This window comes from Rhipicephalus microplus, chromosome X (genome assembly GCF_043290135.1).
Source record: "Rhipicephalus microplus isolate Deutch F79 chromosome X, USDA_Rmic, whole genome shotgun sequence".
NCBI classification, from domain to species: domain Eukaryota; kingdom Metazoa; phylum Arthropoda; class Arachnida; order Ixodida; family Ixodidae; genus Rhipicephalus; species Rhipicephalus microplus.
The window spans coordinates 379645466-379666159 of record NC_134710.1 but is presented as its reverse complement, the minus strand read 5'-3'; the positions used below and the strand labels follow the sequence as shown (position 1 = coordinate 379666159).

General features: G+C 45.7%; 1 protein-coding gene and 1 pseudogene across 1 annotated transcript in view; one reads left to right on the top strand and one right to left on the bottom strand.

The window, feature by feature from the left end:
- Positions 1-1053: 1053 nt before the first annotated feature.
- LOC119183466 (uncharacterized) lies at positions 1054-3082 on the top strand (annotated as a pseudogene).
- Positions 3083-4310: 1228 nt separating this feature from the next.
- Positions 4311-20694, bottom strand: part of LOC142776419 (uncharacterized) — a 43075-nt gene continuing 26691 nt past the window's right edge. Inside the window, exons 2-3 of the mRNA XM_075880044.1 lie at positions 16399-16637; positions 4311-9360 (exon numbers count right to left, since the gene is read on the bottom strand). Of these exons, the coding sequence (XP_075736159.1) occupies positions 9300-9360; positions 16399-16637 (300 nt within the window). The 3' untranslated portion in view covers positions 4311-9299. The remainder of the gene's footprint in view (positions 9361-16398; positions 16638-20694) is intronic.

Genomic DNA, 20694 nt, shown 5'->3' with positions numbered 1-20694 from the left:
CTGCGGCTACGAGCCCCGGCGCGCGCTCCGCGCTCACCCGACATCAAACGCGCCAACATGGCTCGTCACACCCCTCAAAACTGGGCGTATCTACTTCTCCCAGCCTTCTCGGCGGCTTTTCTGGATGGTTGTGTCTTTTAAGCGTTTCAACGCGCGCACGTCAAGATGACTCGAATGCCCTTTTTTCTTCTACTTCTTTTGCTTTTCCCTTCCTATGCACTTTTCTTCCCACTCCCCCTCTCCTTGTGCCGACCTGTTGAGATGTTATCCCAGTGATAGAAAATTATAGGCGGCACTTTTCTCTTCCTTGAACTTACATAAGCACTTAGAGAGGTCTGATGCTCTCCTCTAGCACGTCGCGGACACCACAACAGACGTCGAAGTCGAGGAGTCGGTGCCTAGCGATAAACTTTGCGCGCGGAAACTCAAACTTGAGACCCTTTTGAAGGCTCGAACATGAGATAAAGACATCCGCCGCCGGTTGGCTCGAGTGCACACACACATTGAAAACTATGCTATAGAACTCAGCCGTCAGAACTGAAATGACATCTGTTCCCAAATGGATAAGGCTCCCCACTCTAAGAGCACATGAAACTCCTGCGTCACTTGCTTGATCCTCATAGTGGCAAATGGCAAGCTAAATATCAACTTGAACGTGTATTGCATGACTTTTCCGGCTCATCCGCTTCCCTACGTCACGAGCTCACTAACACCTATATCCGTCCTGAACCCGCCATTTCTCTTCATGCGTATGAGGGGGATGACAACCCGCTTTTTTATTTCCCCATAACTGTAGCAGAGGTGCGGGCGGAACTAAACCGTCTCAAGAGAAATTCTGCAGCTGGTCCAGATCGAGTCACTAATTGCATGCTCCGAAACCTGGACGATTCTTCTATTCAAGCCCTCACGGGCTATATGCAGCAATGTTGAGAGCAAGGCACTGTACCCGAGAGCTGGAAACTTGTCAACCTCATCCTGATTCCCAAACTGGGGAAAAGCTCCACGCTAGCCAACTTGCGTCCCATCTCCCTCATATTCTGTGTAGGAAAATTGATGGTGCATATTCTCCAGACCCGTCTTATTCGCTACTTGGAGTAATAATCATCTACTTCCCGACGTCATATTCGGCTCCCACCCACACCTGGCGGCACCAAATATCATGCTCCTACTCAAACACCAGGTGCTCTACAAGCGCACTCTAGACACCCAAGTCATTGTTCGTCTTGCTGTTTGCCTTTGGTAGTGTACAACACACTGCCATCCTGCAAAATTTTCAGGCTTTGAGGTTGGGAACAGGACGTATGCATACGTGAAAGATTTCCTAACCAATCGCCGAGTGCAAATTGACAGCAGTGAAGGAGAGCCTTCCCCTATCGCCCCCCCGGAAGCCGTGTAACTCCCCAAGGCTTCGTGCTATTCCCACTCCTCTTCAATGTTGCACTGTTAGGACTTCCCAAGCTTCTGACTGACATCCCAAATTCGCATCACACACTCTATGCAGATGACATCACCGTGTGGGTTCAAAGAGGTAGTGATGGCCAAATTGAAGAAACCCTGCAAACAGCAATCAACCACGTGGGCAGCTATCTCTCTATGGTAGGCCTTTCTTCCTCGGTGACCAAATTCGGATACATTGTTATCAGATCACAGGGACGCAAACGCAAACAGGTCTCTTTAAATCTCCAAGTGTAGGGGATGGGAATTTCCTAAAAAGATCACATCCGCATCTTAGGATGGCACTTACAGGCCAATGGTGGCCACTCCACCACTCTTCAGTGAATCGACCAATCTGCCAACCAAATCGGTCACCTTCTAAAGTGCGTTGCCAACAAGCATGCAGGCATGCGCGAATCCAACCTTCTTTGACTGTTTCAGGCATTTAGCTGCACACGCATTACCTACGTGGCTCTCTACCTCCGCCTTACGCGCACGGATCTCGATCGCCTCAACACTTCGCTTCGCAAGGCATACAAGACCGCCTTAGGACACTCGATGTCCACTTCTACCTCCAAACTTATGTTGGAGTGTCGAACACGGTCAATGAGCTTACAGAAGCTACCCTTACATCCAAGTACCAGCGGCTCTCACTCATGCTTGCGAGACGTGCTGTATTGCACCAAATTGGACTCAACACCACGCGGCCGGCCACCACTTACCAGGACGTACCGACAGATAAACGACTCAGCCTTCGTATTTCTCCAATCTCCAAGCACATGCCCCATGAACATCATGCGGATCGTAGGGCTGACTGTGCGCGCCAACTACAGTAACGTCTCTAGAATTGTTCCAAGTCACGTACACAGACGCCTCGTGACACCCACTTCGATCAACAATGGTGGCTGTCGCCCTGGCCCCACACCGTGGGCGGAGCACAGCATGTAGTGTAATTCACTCCACCGATATAACAGTTGCCGAAGAGGTTGCCATTGCTTTGGCATTTACCGACCCAATAACCAAGGTCATCGTAAGTGATTCCCAACTTGCCATCCGAAAATTTGACGCGAGCCCTATCTCTGCACAGGACATACTCAATTATAAAGCGTAACACCCTACCTGCCTGACCTCGCTTTTTTATTCGGGCCCCAGCTCTTGAATGTCTTAGAGGAAATGCGCAGGCACACACTCTCGCCCGAGATCTCAACGGCCGGGTGGAGTTCCTTACGCCTTAGACATCTCATTCTTTGCTCTCCCAGGTCTGCGAAGAACTAACTCTTTTGGTAATTTACACAGACATTCTACAGCACTACAAACTAGGCCGTCTCTGCTATCCTCCAGCTCATAAAGACCTCCCTCGATGTGATGCCGTCCTAAAGCGAAAGCTTCGTAAACAGGTGTCTTTCCCAACCCATGACTCATAAGCAAGGTATACCCACAATTCCTGACACCACACTGTAAATACTGCTCACAATGGGCCACACTCATACCCATGGCAAGGACGTGCTGACAGTATGGTGAGGCTTCTCACACAGAAAATACATGGGAGTTCCTTCTGCATATGACTGACTCGGCACAGCAACGCCGGGTAATCTCCCGCTCATTTGAGACCACGGTGTCCCAAGGGATCCTCGCTGACCTCCTCTAAGCAGCGTAACCAACCTCTCGGCTGGTCCCCTCTTTTGGGAGTAATAAAGTTTTGATCATAATTACCCCCAAGAACACCACGCAGGTGAGGCCAAAAATGGATAACCTAGGCAAGCGCTAAAGGTGAGCACTGAGGTTTTTCACATGACATAGAATTGTTGTAATAACACGTGCAACGATGACTTTAACTGGAGTAAATATGGCAGCGAAATGGGGGTGGGGAGCGCAACCTAACGTAGTAGCTTGTTTGTCTTGATAGGCAAAGTGTCGCACGTAAAACTGTGGACTGGTGTGTATGTAACGTGACGGTTGGGCCTCTTCAACCTTTTTAATGTTCATGCTACATTTCTGTTGCTGATACACGTACAGTACGATGCTCACTAGCGCCAGCATTATCGCGTCGCGGCGTGCGAGTGGTCTTTAGCGCCCGTGCCACATTAACTTAGGACGGCTGATCTCGACGCCCTTTGCTGAACGGAAGGTGGAAGTGTTGCGCAATATGAACTACATTTTAGCAGATGTACGTTACGGTGGCCCCAGGGTTTTACTTACTGCTTTGATTACATTTGCTGCGTTTGTCTAGAGCGCTCTGCTGCCTCCACAGTAAAAAAACACTGAACTTTTACTTGACCATTCTGAGGCACAAGCTTCTGTTATTTGAGCCTGTAGAACATATGGTAAGCTTACTTAATTCATCAGGCGCCCTTAAGCTGAGACGCGAATCGCTGATAAGTTGCGTAAACATGTGGCTGAGATTTTCAAGCAACACTCTTGCTGTAAAACCTCTGTATACGCGATATGAAGTCTAATGTCGTCAAAATGTTATCTAACACTCTTTGTTGCATTTATTTTTTATTGTTGCTGCATTCTAAATTATCAAGTAGTGTCTAGAATTCCGGTCAGTAACTGAAAGCCAGAGTGCAGAAGTATTGATGTGCCCGAAGGTTATATGTTCATGTAGATAAATGCCCCTGCCATGTGAAATAATGCGAAGATATTTTCTTTAAAGTACTTCTTTATGGCAAGGAGCGACTTCTTTGTACTCGGTCTGGGTCCAGCACTTCAAAGTGGTCGTACTACTGGCCGCTCCACAACTGTCTGCGCTCTCTTCTCATGAATAATGATCTCTTGGTGGAGGAAAATTTTGAGGTAAAGCGCAATTCTTCCTTCACAAAATAGTATGCCGCTTATGACCATGCGAGAACAAAGGTTTGAATAAAAAATACACGTACGCCGCACAATGTTTTATTGATGTTGACATTTGAAACATGTACAGCTGAAATTTGTCATTCTCGGTCATAAAAAATACAAGTTCTTTGTGGAATTTGATGTGCTGCTGAAGAGGCCAGAGCGATATAAACACAATACTCAAGGAGCTTGTCAGAGGGTTTCTCCAATGTGGAGAAAGCACCAGGTACAGTTTTGCTTGTTAGGTTCATTACGTGAGTGCACTTGTGTAAGGCCTAAGAAGCGATTCGCAGTTTTTTGCCTTTGAGCATGCAAACATCATGTGCCAGCACGCTTGGAGTCTCCAAGTCAGAGCGCAAAGCCATTCTGATATAGCTGAATCAACAAAAATGTACTATAGAAATCAAACGACAACATACAAACAAGTACATCGATTACCGTTAGCAACGCAGCAAAGATTTTATGATCATTAGGTGGTGACTAACACTTAAGGTTCAGCTGCTATCGTAGCTATGAGTGACACTGTATGGAAAGTTTGGGACAGCTTTCAAGACGTTAAAGTACGTTAATTTACCTCAATGTTAAAGTATACGAATCCTGCATTTCACTTATACTGGGGCTGCTGCTAAACAGGAAGTACGTTTACCATTATAGTACCTTTATACGGCACTGCGCATGACTTAAAAGGACAGAAATATTTCAGTAAAATTCTTGAAATATATCTTCATAATTTAGGCGCATCGCTGGTTCACAGATGTTTTCTTTGTTCTTTTATGGTACAGAACAAACATGAGCAGTTTATGTGCTCGAATACAAACAATTGAAAATTGTAAACTCACTTCAATGACCAACTAACAAGTGTCGCAAAACTGCATGTTGGTCAAGCATCTGAAACCTGCTGCATAGACTGCTGTTTTTTACAAACTTTTCTTGTGCGTATTTCTCCCCGAACAGCAGAGGTTACAAAGCCGTCCGAAGATGCGGAAGTGCGTGCCTTATGAGAGGACCATGGAAACGAGGAGAATGTGGTGCCCGACAACGGCACTGCGACAACAAATCCAACCCCAGAGGAGACATCCTTGCCAAGCACAGACACATCAGGGGACACTAGAAAACCTAGCGCTGCTCGTGATGGAAGTGGTGGCACAAGAAGAGCACGCAAGCAGCCACTCACGACGGCCCTACTGCTCCTTGAAAGCCACAAAGACAGGTAGCTCACAATAAAAATAAGAAAAAAACGAAGCGGAAGCTGATGAAGAAGCTTGTGAAGCTGCAAGGAGAAGCAAATGATGTATGTCCAAGCATGTGCCGCGTGATGGAAAGGTACTTTCAGTCAAAGTACACTAAAAGATAAATTTTGTTTTATATTAGGGTTTGCAGTGAAACTTCTAAAGATTTCTCGCAGTGCCAACACACGGGTTTGATTTCCTGGAGAACCAAGAAACGTACAGCTTCAATCACCAAATTGCAAGACGACAGGCTGTATTACTAAATAAAATAGTGAAACACATATCACGAGGTACACGTTGCTGGGCTAGTCAATTATTGTTCAAGTGAAAGCTACAGTTGTAGCTTTTTCGAGCAAATAAAGAATGAAGGAAAGGGTCAAGGGGAGCACATTACTTTTGACAGTTTATCCAACACTTTGTACAGCGTATTATGCTGGCATATATAAGTGTACAGGCTTCTGCTCGTGTCTATGCCTATATATGTTGGCATAGATAGGCATATAGGCTTCTGTGCATGTCTATGCCTACATATCTCGCCGCACTAAGTGCTGGATAGACAGTCGGAACTGTGCACTCTGCCAGATACCTTACCTCGCTTTTTTTATTGTGTGCGAAAAAGCCATAACTGGCTTTCAGTTGAATGAAATGCATGTAAAGTGACATTTACGCCTCGTAAGTTTCTGGCATGTCTGTGTCTGCATGTCTTATATTTTTGCATATGCTATAATCACATCCAATGGATTTAAGTCCAATCTTTCAAACTATAGGCTCATCTCCCTTACATGTACAGTATGCAAGCTTCTAGAGCTTAAGTAATAAATCACAAACTCGCATACGTTGAACACCGTTACATTTCATTGCCATGTCCGCATTGTTTTTGTAGAGGGCGCTCAAAAGTAACACAACTGGTTGAATTAATGCATGACATGTTGCTGACCATTGACAACCAGAAAGAAATAGGCCTAGGAGTGCTAGATTTTACCAAGGCATTCGACTGCGTGTCCCTTAGAAAGCTAGTCTTGAAGCGTTTTTTTTTCGTTTTGGAGGACAGTTCTATTGTTCATTGGATCCAGGACTACTTAATAGATCGGAAAGTTTGTGCAAATTCATGATGCAGTATCTTCATCACAACCTGTCTCCTCATGAGTACTGCAGGGCAGTGTTCTCGCGCGTTGAGACTGATGTGTTTAGACTTAGATGTGCGTTAAAGAAGCAGATATAAAAATTATGGCATTGTCAACTAGAGCATCCTTCATAATCGTAGCGGTTTGGAACATTAAACTCCAAAAAATATTATTGCATGCAAGGTTAAAAAGTACGTCATATTCATGACATTGTGATGTACTCGCACGGCATTGGGGTCAAATCACGACACAGGCGATGCATAGGAACTTTCTAAGTCGCTACACAGCAAAATTATAATAGGAGCACACGCAAAGAGCACATCATTCCTTCTTTCCGCAGCATTTTCTCATTTAGTAGTGTGCGAGTGCTCAGCAAGGGCATTCCTCACAGCCACACCAATGGTTCCACCGGTATCGTCGTACAAACTGGCTGACGCAGTCTTCGATCTACCTTTGTGGCGGCATCCACCCACAATATATCGCAGCAATCATTGAGCTGTTCACAAATGTTGTGCAGAACACAACATGAAGAAATGATCCTATTGACACTGTCAATGTAACACTCTGGCATGTGCAAGATCCGGAAGCGTGCCTTCAGCCGGCCAAAAACATTTTCAACCACACACCTGGCACTCGAGAGACGGTAATTAAAGTAATGCGTGGGGGAACCTTCAAGGCCAGGGTGAGCGTAAGGCTTCATTATTGTTTGCTGTAACGGGAAAGACTGTTCGGCAAGCAGCACAAGACCAATTTCCACATTCTTATTGAGCCTTTGTTTTTCGTGAATGGGCTGCTAGCCAATATTTTATGAAGCCGTGACCAATGAAAGATATTGGAATCGTGGTTTTGTCCAGGCGTTTCTAAACTAGTGCATTGAAACTTGTAGGTGTAGTTCACAACAGCTATTATGACGCTGTACCACCCCTTACAATAGTTGTAATCAGTGGCATTCTGTTTCGGTAACAGACATCAACATGGCACCCGTCCAGGGTGACTATGCCTTGAGGAAACCCTGTCACTGCGGCAAACCAGCGTACGCGCTAGGCAACTTTGCGTTCCCTGAGAAATTTTATCTATCAGGTACAGTCGGCGAACACAGTGGCGCCAATCTTGCAGGAAACAAAATTCACAGAGGAGCGCCCAGCACCAAAGATATTGTCCACATTTCTATTCTCAGAAGAGGTAGCGAGGTGCTAGAAGGCTATTGCACACGATTTTTGAGTGGAATCGCCTTCCACATATTCGTGTCCTAACCAATCCCTTCTTTTGGGCTGAACACATGCCCAGAAGAACGAACGGGATGGCCTCCACCCAGCGGTGTCCTTCGACGGCTGGCAATGAAAACGCCACAGCATGTCATTACTGCGTGTCCCATAGAAAGCTAGTCGTGAAACGTTTTTTTTCTGTTTTGCGTGCCATAATATTGCAAGCATGCGAGAGGGACCGAAGAGCAGCTGAGTGGTGCCGGCGAGTCATGGCCTGCGCGTCCCCTTGCACAGCTGCTCTTGGTTGTTCTCGTGAGGTTGGCTGAAATAGACGACCAAGTCGAACTTCATAGAACTCCGATCAGTGAACGCTGCTCAGTAACATGAATAATGGTATAAAACTCACTCGAAAATTAGCCATTAGCCAGAAATGCAGCATATTCTTGACGATAAAAGCGTGCTATTCGAGTACCTCCCACATATGAGCTGAACTATTCTGCTCAACTAATGATGCTGGGTTTATCAAAATTGATGCTTCATTCACCGGGTCATTTCAACGAAGTGATCAGGGCGTTAGCAACGCATCAGACAGTTGTGTTTCTTCAATTTTGTGGTGTTTTTTTCCTGGAGTGTCATCATAATAGCTAAAGTATGAAATGAATAAAGTATCTGCTGGATTTTAACGTCCTGTTACGACGATTTCATTACGAGAGACTCCGTAGGGCAGGATTCCGGAAAATTTCACGATCTGGGGTTTTTTCAAGTGCATTCAATTGGAAGCTGACGAGCCTCAGTCATTTTGCCTGTGTCGAAATAAGTATTATATAAATAAATAAGTAAATTAATATGTCAATCAATAAACAAGCAATATATATGTAAATAACAACACAAGCTAAAAGACAGTTAGCCATCGGCAAACAAAAGTTAACGCGCTGCGAGCTATCACGCACTCGTACTGCAATCAAAAATAAATCCACGCGCACCTTCTTGCATCAAAACCATTCGAGCGTCTTGCTTAGAAAAAAACTTCGAAAAGTTTTTCTGTCTTACTTTTTTCTTTTTTTCTAATACTTTGTGCAAAACTATTTATACTGAGCAACAATTCTACTCTTGAGGTACATGGTTTCAATAATCAACAAACCAAACGACGGTTTTTCACCGACAGCTTAAAACAGTGCATTGTTAAGCACGCACGTTCGCAGTCGGTAAAGGCGGTTCACGTGGCGGCATCTTAGCGCAACGCGTAGCGCGTCCGGATGCTCCTGGCGTCCGGCTCCTTGGTCTGGGGCTCTTCCCAGCGCCTTTTTCGGGAGCACTTCGGCTTTACGTTAGAGGTGGAGAACCATGTGCTCGACAACAAACGCCTCGGCTGACGGCAGTGCCAGCCCTGCGTCCGTCCAGGAGGACAGTCGGCCACCACTGGTGGAGACCTTTGCGGCTTGCTTCGTCCTGGGCAGCTTGTTGGTCAACTTCTACAGCAGGTAGAAGAGCCACAGCGCATTGGTGCGCGGGTGATATGCGTCCCAGTCGTCGCTGAAAGATAAAAATAAAGTAGGAGGTTATATCACAGCACGTGAGATGCCGGTTATCTGAAATTGAGCTTTGAAAATTGTATATCACCAAATATTTTTGGGGGAACAAAAAGATCAGGCCCCGCAGCGGTGGTCTATTGGCTAAGGTACTCGGCTGCTGACCCGCAGGTCGCAGGATAGAATCTCGGCTGCGGCTGCTGCATTTCCGATGGAGTCGGAAATGTTGTAGGCCCGTGTGTTACTTTTTGGGTGCACGTCAAAGAACCCTAGGTGGTCGAAATTTCCGGAGCTCTCCACTACGGCGTCTCTCATAATCATATGGTAGTTTTGGGACGTTACACCTCACATACCAATCAAACAAAAAGAGCAGAATTTACCTTCTGACATGAGTCTGGTCACTCTTCTTGCTTTTATTATCTATATTATTTATGAATCTCTCATTGCGCCAATAATAATGCACGCGCAGCGGGCTCCAATATCTACGCCTATTGCTATTCAGCCAGTCGCAGAAAAAAAAGGACTTTATTGATGGCGAAGTTGAACAAATTCATCGTTTTAGGAGCTTTCTCCATTTGCGGGGCGGGGCGAAAGGGGGGGGGGGTTCTCGTCGTTGAGCCAGTGTGTACTCTAGTGCTCTTTGCCCCCGCTAGAGGCACAGCTGTGCTTTTTATTTCAAGAGCGCTCACTAGATGGTGTGCTTCCACTCAGGCGATGCTCGCTCACCTGAGCACAGTGGGTCAGGCTCTATACCAGTTATACGCGCAGCGGGCGACGACCACGATGACTGCGTCTCGCATAAACAGCAAGCAAGATAGAGACGCACGTCGCAAATGCTGGTGGTGGAAGTGGTGTGAACGTCATTGTCGAAGCCACCCCAGGCGTCGTGCCTTGCAGCTTTTTGAGTTCCGGGAATGGCGCGTCTACCGACAGCCCAATGTCTGTGTTCTACACAGGCGACGAGTCGCGAACTGTGCATATAACTGGTACAGCCCACAACCAAATGGCCACAAGACGACACATGCGTAGGTGTGTGACTGTCCATTACAGTGGATGGTATCATACTTGTTGGCTGCCATCAGTACGTGTGGCGGCTCTTCAAAAAACACTGTATATGACGTGTATGTACCATCACACCGCAACAACTCTCGTGTGAGATTTTTATATGATGCTGCTTTAGCGTATGTACAGAAGATTCACCATTTACCGGATTTAACCTCTGGAGGAAGCTCCTTTATCATCGACCTCATCAATATGTTGGAATTTTTATTCATATTAACATCTGTAGCCAAAATTTAGCAATGAATTTGAAACGCGCACCAAGTAAGTTGGCTTCTAATAAAAACTATGAACCATCTTTTAGAAGGAAACTGTGATGGGATGCGAAGCAGCACCGGTGCACTCAGCGTTGATTCGGTTGAAATAGTATTCGACGCTGATACTGAAAGAACAATTTGAAGCGAAATTTGGTGTAGCAATTACTCGAATAAACGTGTGTGTGAAACGCAAAGACATGGGAGCCGGGACACGTTGAAGACGTTTGCGCTCCCCTTTCATGGCTCGCGTCACGTCGTTGTTACCCGCGCGCCATCTGTGTTCTCGAATGCGGTCAGTGTTCTTAACTCACCCCTCATCGATTTCACTGGTCTTCCGCTTCCGGCACCTGCGTTCCGGTTCCCCGGCTCACAACCCGTTGGTGCTGACATCGCCATTCGTGAACGCGATCGGCTTTGCTAACCCTTGCAAGGCTGGCGACAGCCGGGAAAGGTTAGCGCACAATAGCGGTAAGCATGCCACGACGGCTTAATTGATGATCGATTTGTCGGGTTGAACGTCCCAAAATCACCATATGATTATGAGTGACGCAGTTATAGAGGGCTCCGAAAATTTCGACCACCTAGGGTTCTTTAACGTGCACTCAAGTCTGAGCACACGGGCCTGCAGCATCTTCACCTCAATCGACAATGCAGCCACCGCAGCCAGGATTCAATCCCGTGACCTGTGGGTCAGCATTCGATTGCTTTTGTCACTAGACCACCACTGTAGAGCCACGCCGCGACGGCATCTCGCCCTTCGCACGATCCCGCGGCAAACAGTGGTGCGCAGTCCACAACATCGGCGACGCGAGCTTCTGGAGGCGTACGCCCCGTGCGCACCAGCTGACTCGCGACTTCTTCTCGCCGAAAGATGGAGAGAGGTGGCGCGGGTGAGATGATGCCCATGTAAAGAGTGGGCTCGAGTGTTGTGGGTGGTAAAGAGGTTGAAGCGAGAGAGAGGTGCCACGCGGCGAGCGTGCGGAAGACGAGGGAGGCACATCGCCACGCACTGCTATGAGGGCGTGAGCTACTTGGCACCGCTCCAACACCTACGGCGAAGGGAGCGGTGTGGATGGAGGGACCGAGTTACACAGGCTAGTCAAAGAGCTGCTTCGTATCTAAAAAATAACACCATCTCCCGCTAATGGGAGCCATCTGTAGATGCGAAACAGCATGCGCTAACGCTTGCGCTGGCGCTGGCATTGACACTTGCGTTCATCTCGCCGTTGCGCAGGAGAGTAACCTGGGGAGGCAAAAAGCTCGCAGTGATGAAGTGGTGTTTTCTACTGGAATACGCCAATCGCTGATAATGGGCAATGAGAGGCAGACGACTGCGATTGGACACAGAGACCAGAATTACATTTTTAGTTATCACCAGCGCTGCGAATTTTTATTGCTTAAAAACGCTCAGGTGAAATCTCACACCGGCACTGTCTTGGAAGTCAAGGACGTGTGCCTATATATACGTGGTGGCCAGAGAACGGTTGTGCAGCGCGATGAGTCGGTTTTTTCAATGAAGAAACTCGCTAGAAAACTCTACCTACATCGGCGTTGCGAGGCGAGGATGGGGAGGGAGAGCGTAAGCGAAGAGCAAAGGCGGGAAGGGGGAACGAGTGGTGAAAGAGGTGGACCGAGCGTAGGCTAGGCTGCTAGCGTTACCGTCAAATACACAGGCAAGAAGGGGCCCAAGCTCCACCCCTCCTAAGTCGCCCAGTCGGCCAATAACCCTAGAGTATAAAGGTAAAGGTGGCGGCGCGCGCATTTAAACAAACGACGAGCAAACGCTATTTAGGGAGCTAACCAAGAACATCCACCAAAAAGCCTTTATTCTGAAAGCACGGCAAGGCTCACCGACATATTCATCGTCCAGCCTGTGAATGAACACTATAACAGAAAAACAACTTGCTCATATGCCTGAGGCGTCAGCGAAACCAATGCGTGTACAGAAAACTTGTCATCCGAGGGACTCCAAAGCCCACAACCACATGTTCTCTACATATGGCCAGAGACAGTCCACCGAGAGAGACAGCCAATAGGTAATGTATACACGGAGAGCTTGGAAAAGAGAACTTCAGTATGGAATGGGACGGCTCTGACGACCCATGAACCCGTCTGACCCCACTCGCACCTACACTCTCAAAAACGTAGTAGCGCTTGCTAAGCTTGGGGTAGTAATGGTTTTTCAAATATAATACAATCCTACTAGTAAGTGTAATTAGTAATGGCTAGAGTTGTAACAGTTGCTACTTTTCTGTTCCTAACAGCATTTACTAACTGTTACTACCTTGCCATCATGAACCATAGGTATTGATTTTAATTGCTTTACGAACAACGTTGTAGCCGGTGCTAATGTGTTGAACTTGACAGATTATATCTCCATTGTTAAAACTGGTCAATGAATGTCTCATTACTACAAAACTTCGGACAATCATGCAGGACGTGTCCCGATTTATGAACACGAGGGGCCATCATCAGCCTGACTACGCCAATTGGAGGGCAGAGGCCTCTCCTGTGATACACCAATCAACCCGGTATTGTGCTTTCTGCGGTCACGTTATACCTGTGAACTTTTCAATGTTATCGGTCCACCTAAATTTTGGTCTCCTCCTTATGTGTTTGGCTTCTCTGAGCATACAGTCCCAAACCCTTAGTGACCAGCGGCTATCCGGCCTACGTGCTACGTGCCCGGCCCATGTTCATTTCATCTTCTTGATTTCAAGTATGACATTCTTAACACTGATTTCTTCTCTGACCGACTCTGCTATCTCCTTGTCCCTTAAGGTTACATATGCCCTTTTTTTACCATCGTTCGCTGCGCCGTCCTACATTGAAGGTGAAACCTTTATGTAAGCCTCAAGGTTTCGGCTCCGTAGGTAATTACCAGCTAGATGCATCTGTTATATACCTTCCTCTTTAGAGTTAGTGGTAGATTACAATTCCTTATTTGAGAAATTCTGCCGTATGTGATCCACCCCATTTTTGTTCTTCTAGGTGTTTCACTCGCGTGGATAAGTTCCGAGGTTGCTACCTGTCTCAAGTTGACATATTTCTTTACAAATTCCAGCGTCTTTCCATCTATTCCAAAGCGTTCTTTTCTGCCAAGGCTGATGCTCATTACTTTAGTTTTGTGTACAATAACTTTCACACCTACTCTCCTGCTTTCATTGTCCAGTTGAGTAATTAGTTACCCGAGTTACCCATCAATGCAATGGTATGAGTGAACCGCAGATTACTAAGATACGCTCCCTTAGCCCTTATTCCTAACTCCTCCTATTCAAGGGCCCTGAAAAGCTCATGTAAACACGCGTTGAATATCATTGAAGAGATTTTATTTATTTGTTATTGATTAGTTCAACCTACATCGCCCAAGTGGGCAATAGTGTAGGGGGGTGAGGAGAAAAAGCAGCAATATAGCCAAAGAAAGCACACATTGCTCCGCCGTGGTGGTCTAGTGGCTAAGGTACTCGCCTGCTGACCCGCAGATCACGGGATCGAATCTCGGCTGCTGATTTCTGATGCAGGCGGACTTGTTGTAGGCCCGTTTGCTCAGATTTGGGTGCACGTTAAAGAACCCCAGGTAGTCAAAATTTCCGGAGCCCTCCACTTCGGTGTCTCTCATAATCGTACGGTGGTTTTGGGACGTTAAATCCCAGATATAAATCAATCATTCAAAGCGCACATTGGCGCCGTGAAAATTGGCATACATTTGCGCAGCTGCTCCTGGGCATTCACAAAAAGTAGTGACGAACAAAAATCATCGAATATAAGATCAACAACACACGCATCCCAATTATTTCATTCACGAATGGTCAAAAGAAAAAAAAGAATTTGCAAAGGCACCAGCTTGACAGCTGACCTCGTGAATTTTTTAGTGATCATTTCTATATGAAACGCAGTGTGGGCTCATCATGCATTAACTCTTGTGAAAGTGGATTCCATCAAAGAATATAGAATGAAGAAATTTTAATCGCAATAATTTTCTGCGCGGCTGAAGAGGCTTCCATCCTAAGTTATTCCTAATGCATGTAACACTGGAGTTAAACTTGTGATTATTACTGACAGACTACGCTGCGTGGTTTTGTATGCGTTTAAGTTTATAGATTAGAGTTTTTTCATGAGGGTCTCACGCTGTATAGGCATATAATTGGATAGGTCAGAAATTTGCAACATACAAAGCCACTTTCAGACATTTTGGTGCAGACTTGAAATTTTTTTAAGAAAGTTTAACACACCGTAGACCTTTCCAGTTACGTAACCTATATACTTATTGCAAGATAAATCGGACGACAAGTACACACCAAGGTATTTAAATTGTTCAACATGGTTAAGTTGTTCTCCTGACAAGCTGCAGAACGAGTGATAAGGTTTCCGTTTTCTGGTAAAGATAAGGAAGCAACATTTCGTTTTTACATTCAAACACATCTTCCGATTCTCGCAACACGTTACCACACTGTCAAGATCACGTTGTAAAGCACAAATATTGTCCATACTGTTTGTTGATCCATAAATAACACAATCATCCACGTAATTATAGCCTTACGTTTGATGTTAGCGTCTGTGACAAGTCTTTATTATACACCAAAAAGAGTAAAGGACCCAATACAGAACCATGTGGCACCCCAAAAGTTACGCTGACGTGTGAAGAAGTACCAATTACTCGGACCCGGAGGTCCTGGGATCGAAGCCCGGCTTGCTTCGATCCCGCGACCTGCGCGGATCGAATTCACTACTTGCATTGAAATGCAAGTAGTGAATTCTAAACTTTGTGGCCTTTACTTCTGTATCGTCACTAGAATACATTTAAAGGCGAAGCCTAAACATATGCCCACTGTGAGCAAGCAAAGTGTAGTGCGGTAAACTGTGCGTGGCCTTTACCATTGTAGTTTACAGCTTCAGCTTATCAGGGTACAACAAGAGAAACATTAACTTTGTATAAGCACAAAACGCGTTTCATTTAGGTTTTACCATTTGCTGTCTAGGGGCGAAGCAAGGTCGGAAATAGTCTAAATATAGGCCCCATATTTACATGTTTGACTGCAAATATTATCGACAGACGATAGTGTTTTGTCTGGAGAGAGTGAACAAAACATTTGCTTTGTGTGCGAGAAAATTGCTGAGTGGGATTTTGGAGGCGCTGCGTGAGACATGAGCGTCATCTGGCAGTAATCTTGGAAAACGAAAGAATGGCCTCCGATATAGCATGCGCCCAGCTTGCGTGCGCCATATCAAAGGCCCTAGTTTGTAGAATGGAAGGTCACAGGTAGATGGCAGCACCATATCGTCTTATCTAAGCGTAAAAATCATCCACTCTTTCGTGCGTAGCGTCGCATTCTCCGCGCAGCGTAATAAGCGCTATAGTCCTTAGAACTACTTATATAAGCATTTCCTAGTATATAGAAACAGGCCACAGAATACTGACGTGATTGATATTGTGGCTCAGATATGGGCAACGTTTTTTTTTTAATTCTACAGTGCGCACAAGTATGAGCGGAAAAACAAGATCAAGACTGGTGGGCGTTGAGGAAGTGGTTGAACTTTGCCCTAATAATGAATTCTTTCGGTTGACAGACAGATGGTAGCAATGTTTGGGGTTTCACGTAAAATGTGTCTCAAATGTAAACCCAATAAAGTGATTCTGGTACTTCAGGAAGGGTTCTAAGCTACATCGTGGTAAAAACCTGCGAGGCCAGCAAAGTAAGAAACCAAGGTGCATTCAGTGAACTCACCGGGTGCAGGGAAAGAAAAGTGTGCTTCCGTAGCAGCGATCCGACACGTGGCGGCCATTGACAGAGATAGCGAGGCAGCTCTTGATGCTTGAGAACCACTTGAAGACGTGGTTGCACACGTGCACTGGGTCTGTGGCCGCCAGTAAGCAGGCTTTCCTGTAGGCACTGCAGTAGAATTCGTGCTTTGGATGCCCCCAGTGAGTGTACACTTGTTCACTGTATGACTCGAGGGTGACGGCCTGTGATGCGCAAGAATTGTGTACATCAATGCCACATATGAAAAAGGCGTCAATGTATAAAGGATTTAAAACACCAATAGGAGTTCTGGCTCTCGTAACCTTTTACAATATTGCTTATATTAAAGAAAAGTGCTTCTTCAGCCACTGAAACCTGATCTCTTCCGATCACCTTTTTTACACACCCTGGAGGAACCTCAATGCGTGGTGGCTAGAGGAAGATTCCGCAATTGCTATGCCAGTTGTTGTCGCGCAAAAAGTGTTGGCAGTGGCTGGTGCTTGGCAGGGCCTATGTTTAGAGAAGTCGCATTACAAGTGACTAAATATTACGGTACCTAAACTATTGTTTCCTAACATGGAGTAGATGTACAAAATAAAATGTTACCAGCCATCGTTAGGTTTTAGGTTCGTATTAATGAAATGCGTTTACTCATCTATTTTGTAGTGTGTTTAGCTTAGGCCAACAACACGAAGCACAAAGCGAAAACCACTTGGAACAAATCTTTGGTTTTGCACGCTGTCATAATATTCTACCAAAAGATACCGCCTGGATGGTCAGTCATGTCTTGTTCTGTGTGACCATATATAGATATATTGGTATGGTATGAGCCGGGCCATGTTTTGGAAACAAAGGTAGAGGGAGAGAAAGTTACTTGGTTCGGCCTATGTTCGCCATCATCACCGATCGTCGCCTGCGATAAAAGAATTTAAAACAAAATACGGCTGCACTGTTACTCTTTCATTAAGATGCGAATGTCAAAAAGATAGTTGATTTCTTGCATCACTTGAAGTACGGGCAGATAACCACCATCGAGAGCAAATTGCAACCGAAGCGAGGTCTAGAGGCGCAGCCATGTTGTCGAAAATCGCCACGCTGGTGTTCAGCCGACAGACGATCTTTTCTAGTTTTACAGAAATAGGTGACGCGAGAAGTGGCGACGACGCATGGGCCTCCACGACAACAAATCTTGTCGCTCGTCGCATGCATGCGGATGCATGCAAGCGATTTTCTGGACCCCTGATGGGCATTGAAGAACAATGGCAATTTCGGCTAGTTGGTTTGAATTCATTGTAATAAGGGCTGCAGCGCGAGCACGAATGTGCTAGAAGAAACAGACGAAAGTCGAGGCACGGAAAGCCTCGACTTTCGTCTGTTTGTCTCCGTTTTCGTCTCGTGTTGTCCTTTTTTGCTTTCCGTGCCTCGACTTTCGTCTGTTTCTTCTAGCACATTCGTGCTCGCGCTGCAGCCCTTAGTACCTGATGGGCATCTCGCGCTACAAACGATAGCCGGTGCGTAGTCTCTGCGCTTCAGCCTCGGTCATCACCTGCAATTGTACGCTTTCCCTAGCACCTAGAGCATATGACACAAGGGACGATGTTTTCGTTCTTCGATGCTTTATAAAGAACCTCCGAGTGATGATAAAAATGCTGTAATAATTGTTATCGCAATAAAACAGAGGACTGAACGGCACCGTGACTGCAAAAACTGCACCACATCTTAAGTGTTGGAGAAGCCTTGGTCCTACGGAGAGCCTTAAAAGCCTCGTTACCTAATGTACAATTGGTTCGATTCAGATTTTTGCGTCTGTCAATCTGTTCGTCCATTTTGAGCTCGTACGGTGAATCAGTAGTTTTATATAGACCAAATCATTTACACCGACAATATCAACTTTCCTCATTTGGCCCTTTCTATTATCCTACTATTATATAGCTTCTTACGAAAAAAAACGTGTTATTTTGCAGCAATGAAAGAAAATACTAACAAGTCAAAGTTATCCGAATGCTGACTGCTCTGGCATTCGTGAAGCGTAGCAAGTTTGTCTGGTTATATAATCATTTTCGGACAGTGCACACGCCGCGCTCGTGCCTCAAGTTCTTCACGTCTTCGACCTTGTGCGCCGTTTTATTTTGATGTCAACGTTCACGTTACTTCAGTTATACATTTGTGCCCAACCCCAGATACTTTTTTGCTTCAGGTCACCCCAGTTTTAGTAATGCATATTGTTGAAAAGACTCAAAACAGAAATGAAGGTATTGAACGATACAAGCCAAATTTGATGCAATTAGCTCAATGCAGATGTAAAAGAAGATAATCCATGCATATCTCAACTTCATAGTACAGCTACGAAGTTACAGAATTGTTACGAAATATTTCTATTAGAAAGCCACCTTGTCTCTAGTTTACGAGAGAAGACGTTTTTCCCGGTGTGAGAGGTATGACTTGAGACCGTTCGAGACAGGATACGACGTTTTTTTCTTTCTTTTCGTATATAATATTTTGCAGTCTGACAATTCTTTATTCTAACTACAGCCCAACTGAGCAAATTCTGCTTGGCTGACTGACTGGCTTACTGACAAAACAAATGAGAATCGCACAAACTGTTACAATGCTACCTTGAATAATTACAGACGCTCACTAATGACATGAAAACTCATGCTGGGTCATATGTTGAAGTTCGAAGCCAAGAATGAGTAGTAACAAAGTAAATTATGCAAATTGGAAATATGTAGACCATATAAACTCGTGCGTGCGATATTACATTTCCCGTGTTAAGGTGCACTACGCAATATGTCGATGTTTGCTTCACATGAGGACGACACCCGCATTCATGTGACGTTATTTCATCCATGTTTGAATTATCGCTGGATTTTTCAGATGGATCCGGACCAACGAAACGCATTCATTCCCATTGACATCATATATAGGTTTATAAAAGGCTAGAAAGCCCGCTCGCGTCCCTATGATTAGTTTCATTAGTTTCTTTTTAAATAGCAGTTAGCAAAAACCATTAATGCAGCTTCCCTGCAGTCATTTTGAACATGCTGCTATTTAGTATCCATTCGATGCAGGGGCAACTTCGCGACGTTACTACTCTACTCCGATATCGCAAGTGTAGCAATGGTCCTAAAAGGCCTTAAAAGAAAAGGAAAAAAAACAGTTTCGTAAACAAAATAATAAGCTGCCCACAGCCCTAATTTCATCAACGGAAGACTTCAAGGCATACATGATTTACATCACAGATAATGAGCCAACTTAGACGTCTCGGTTGCAAGTCGTCTTCTTCCTGAGCCCCAGTTGTGGCTGCGGTAACTGGGGAAGTCGTCACTGGGCTAGTCATCGCCCTCATCAGGAGTAGTCGAGCTGTCTTTTCTTTCGTGCCAGCGCCTGTCGTCGTTCTCCTGTTCCCTTTTTCATCGACGTCCGGATGTACGACCCTCCTCGGAATCAATCGCTGGCCAACGGTGCTGGGCGCTATCTCCAGCCGCCGCTCGAAGGCATCATCCGTGACGTCTGGTGTGACATCGTAAGGCGACAGCGAGTTGTGGACAATGGGCAGCCTGATGCCTAGGAGCAGCTTTGCAAAAGCGATGCCAAGGACGACACTAAGGAACTCGACACGGCTGGGTTTCGAGGGCTCGCTCACGGATTCGGGATTCAGCGTCTGTTCAGAAACGGGCCCTGAGCAATCTTCGTAGTAGTGTCTCGGAAAGCTACGATCCGATGGCAAAGCATCTGCTTGCCACGGACCTTTTGCCAGGAAACATAAATCAGCTGGTGATGATGCAGCCCACGTCGGCAAAGGCGTCCATTCGCTGTGGAAAACCCGGACGGGTGGTGAGACGACGCTGGATCGCTCGCCGTCCCCGTAACACTTAGGCTCCCTTTGAACGGGCTGCATTCTCGCCAAATGCAAACGTGGACAATCGAAGAACGGTTACAAGCAGAACGAGGCAACGGTGCGTGTTTTGTTTTTGTTTTGTTTCCCTGGGATGCTGGCTCATACCCACTCAGGAGGATTGGCCAAGAAAGTCTAGTGCAGTTTTTCTGTGATCATTTTAACCATGTGTAATGACTTAATATTATATTAGGACTAATGTAAAAAACAACATAAAAAGAGCAAACGAAAAAAAATCAAGTTTAGCAATTTTGAGATTTGAGGTGTTATGATTACCACTCAGCTGCGTTTACTTCATTCTGCCCTGGGGAGTAATAAATATTTTTTTTGATTGAAGATCACAAAGGTATACGCTTGGTTGCCTGAATATAATCACAAACGGC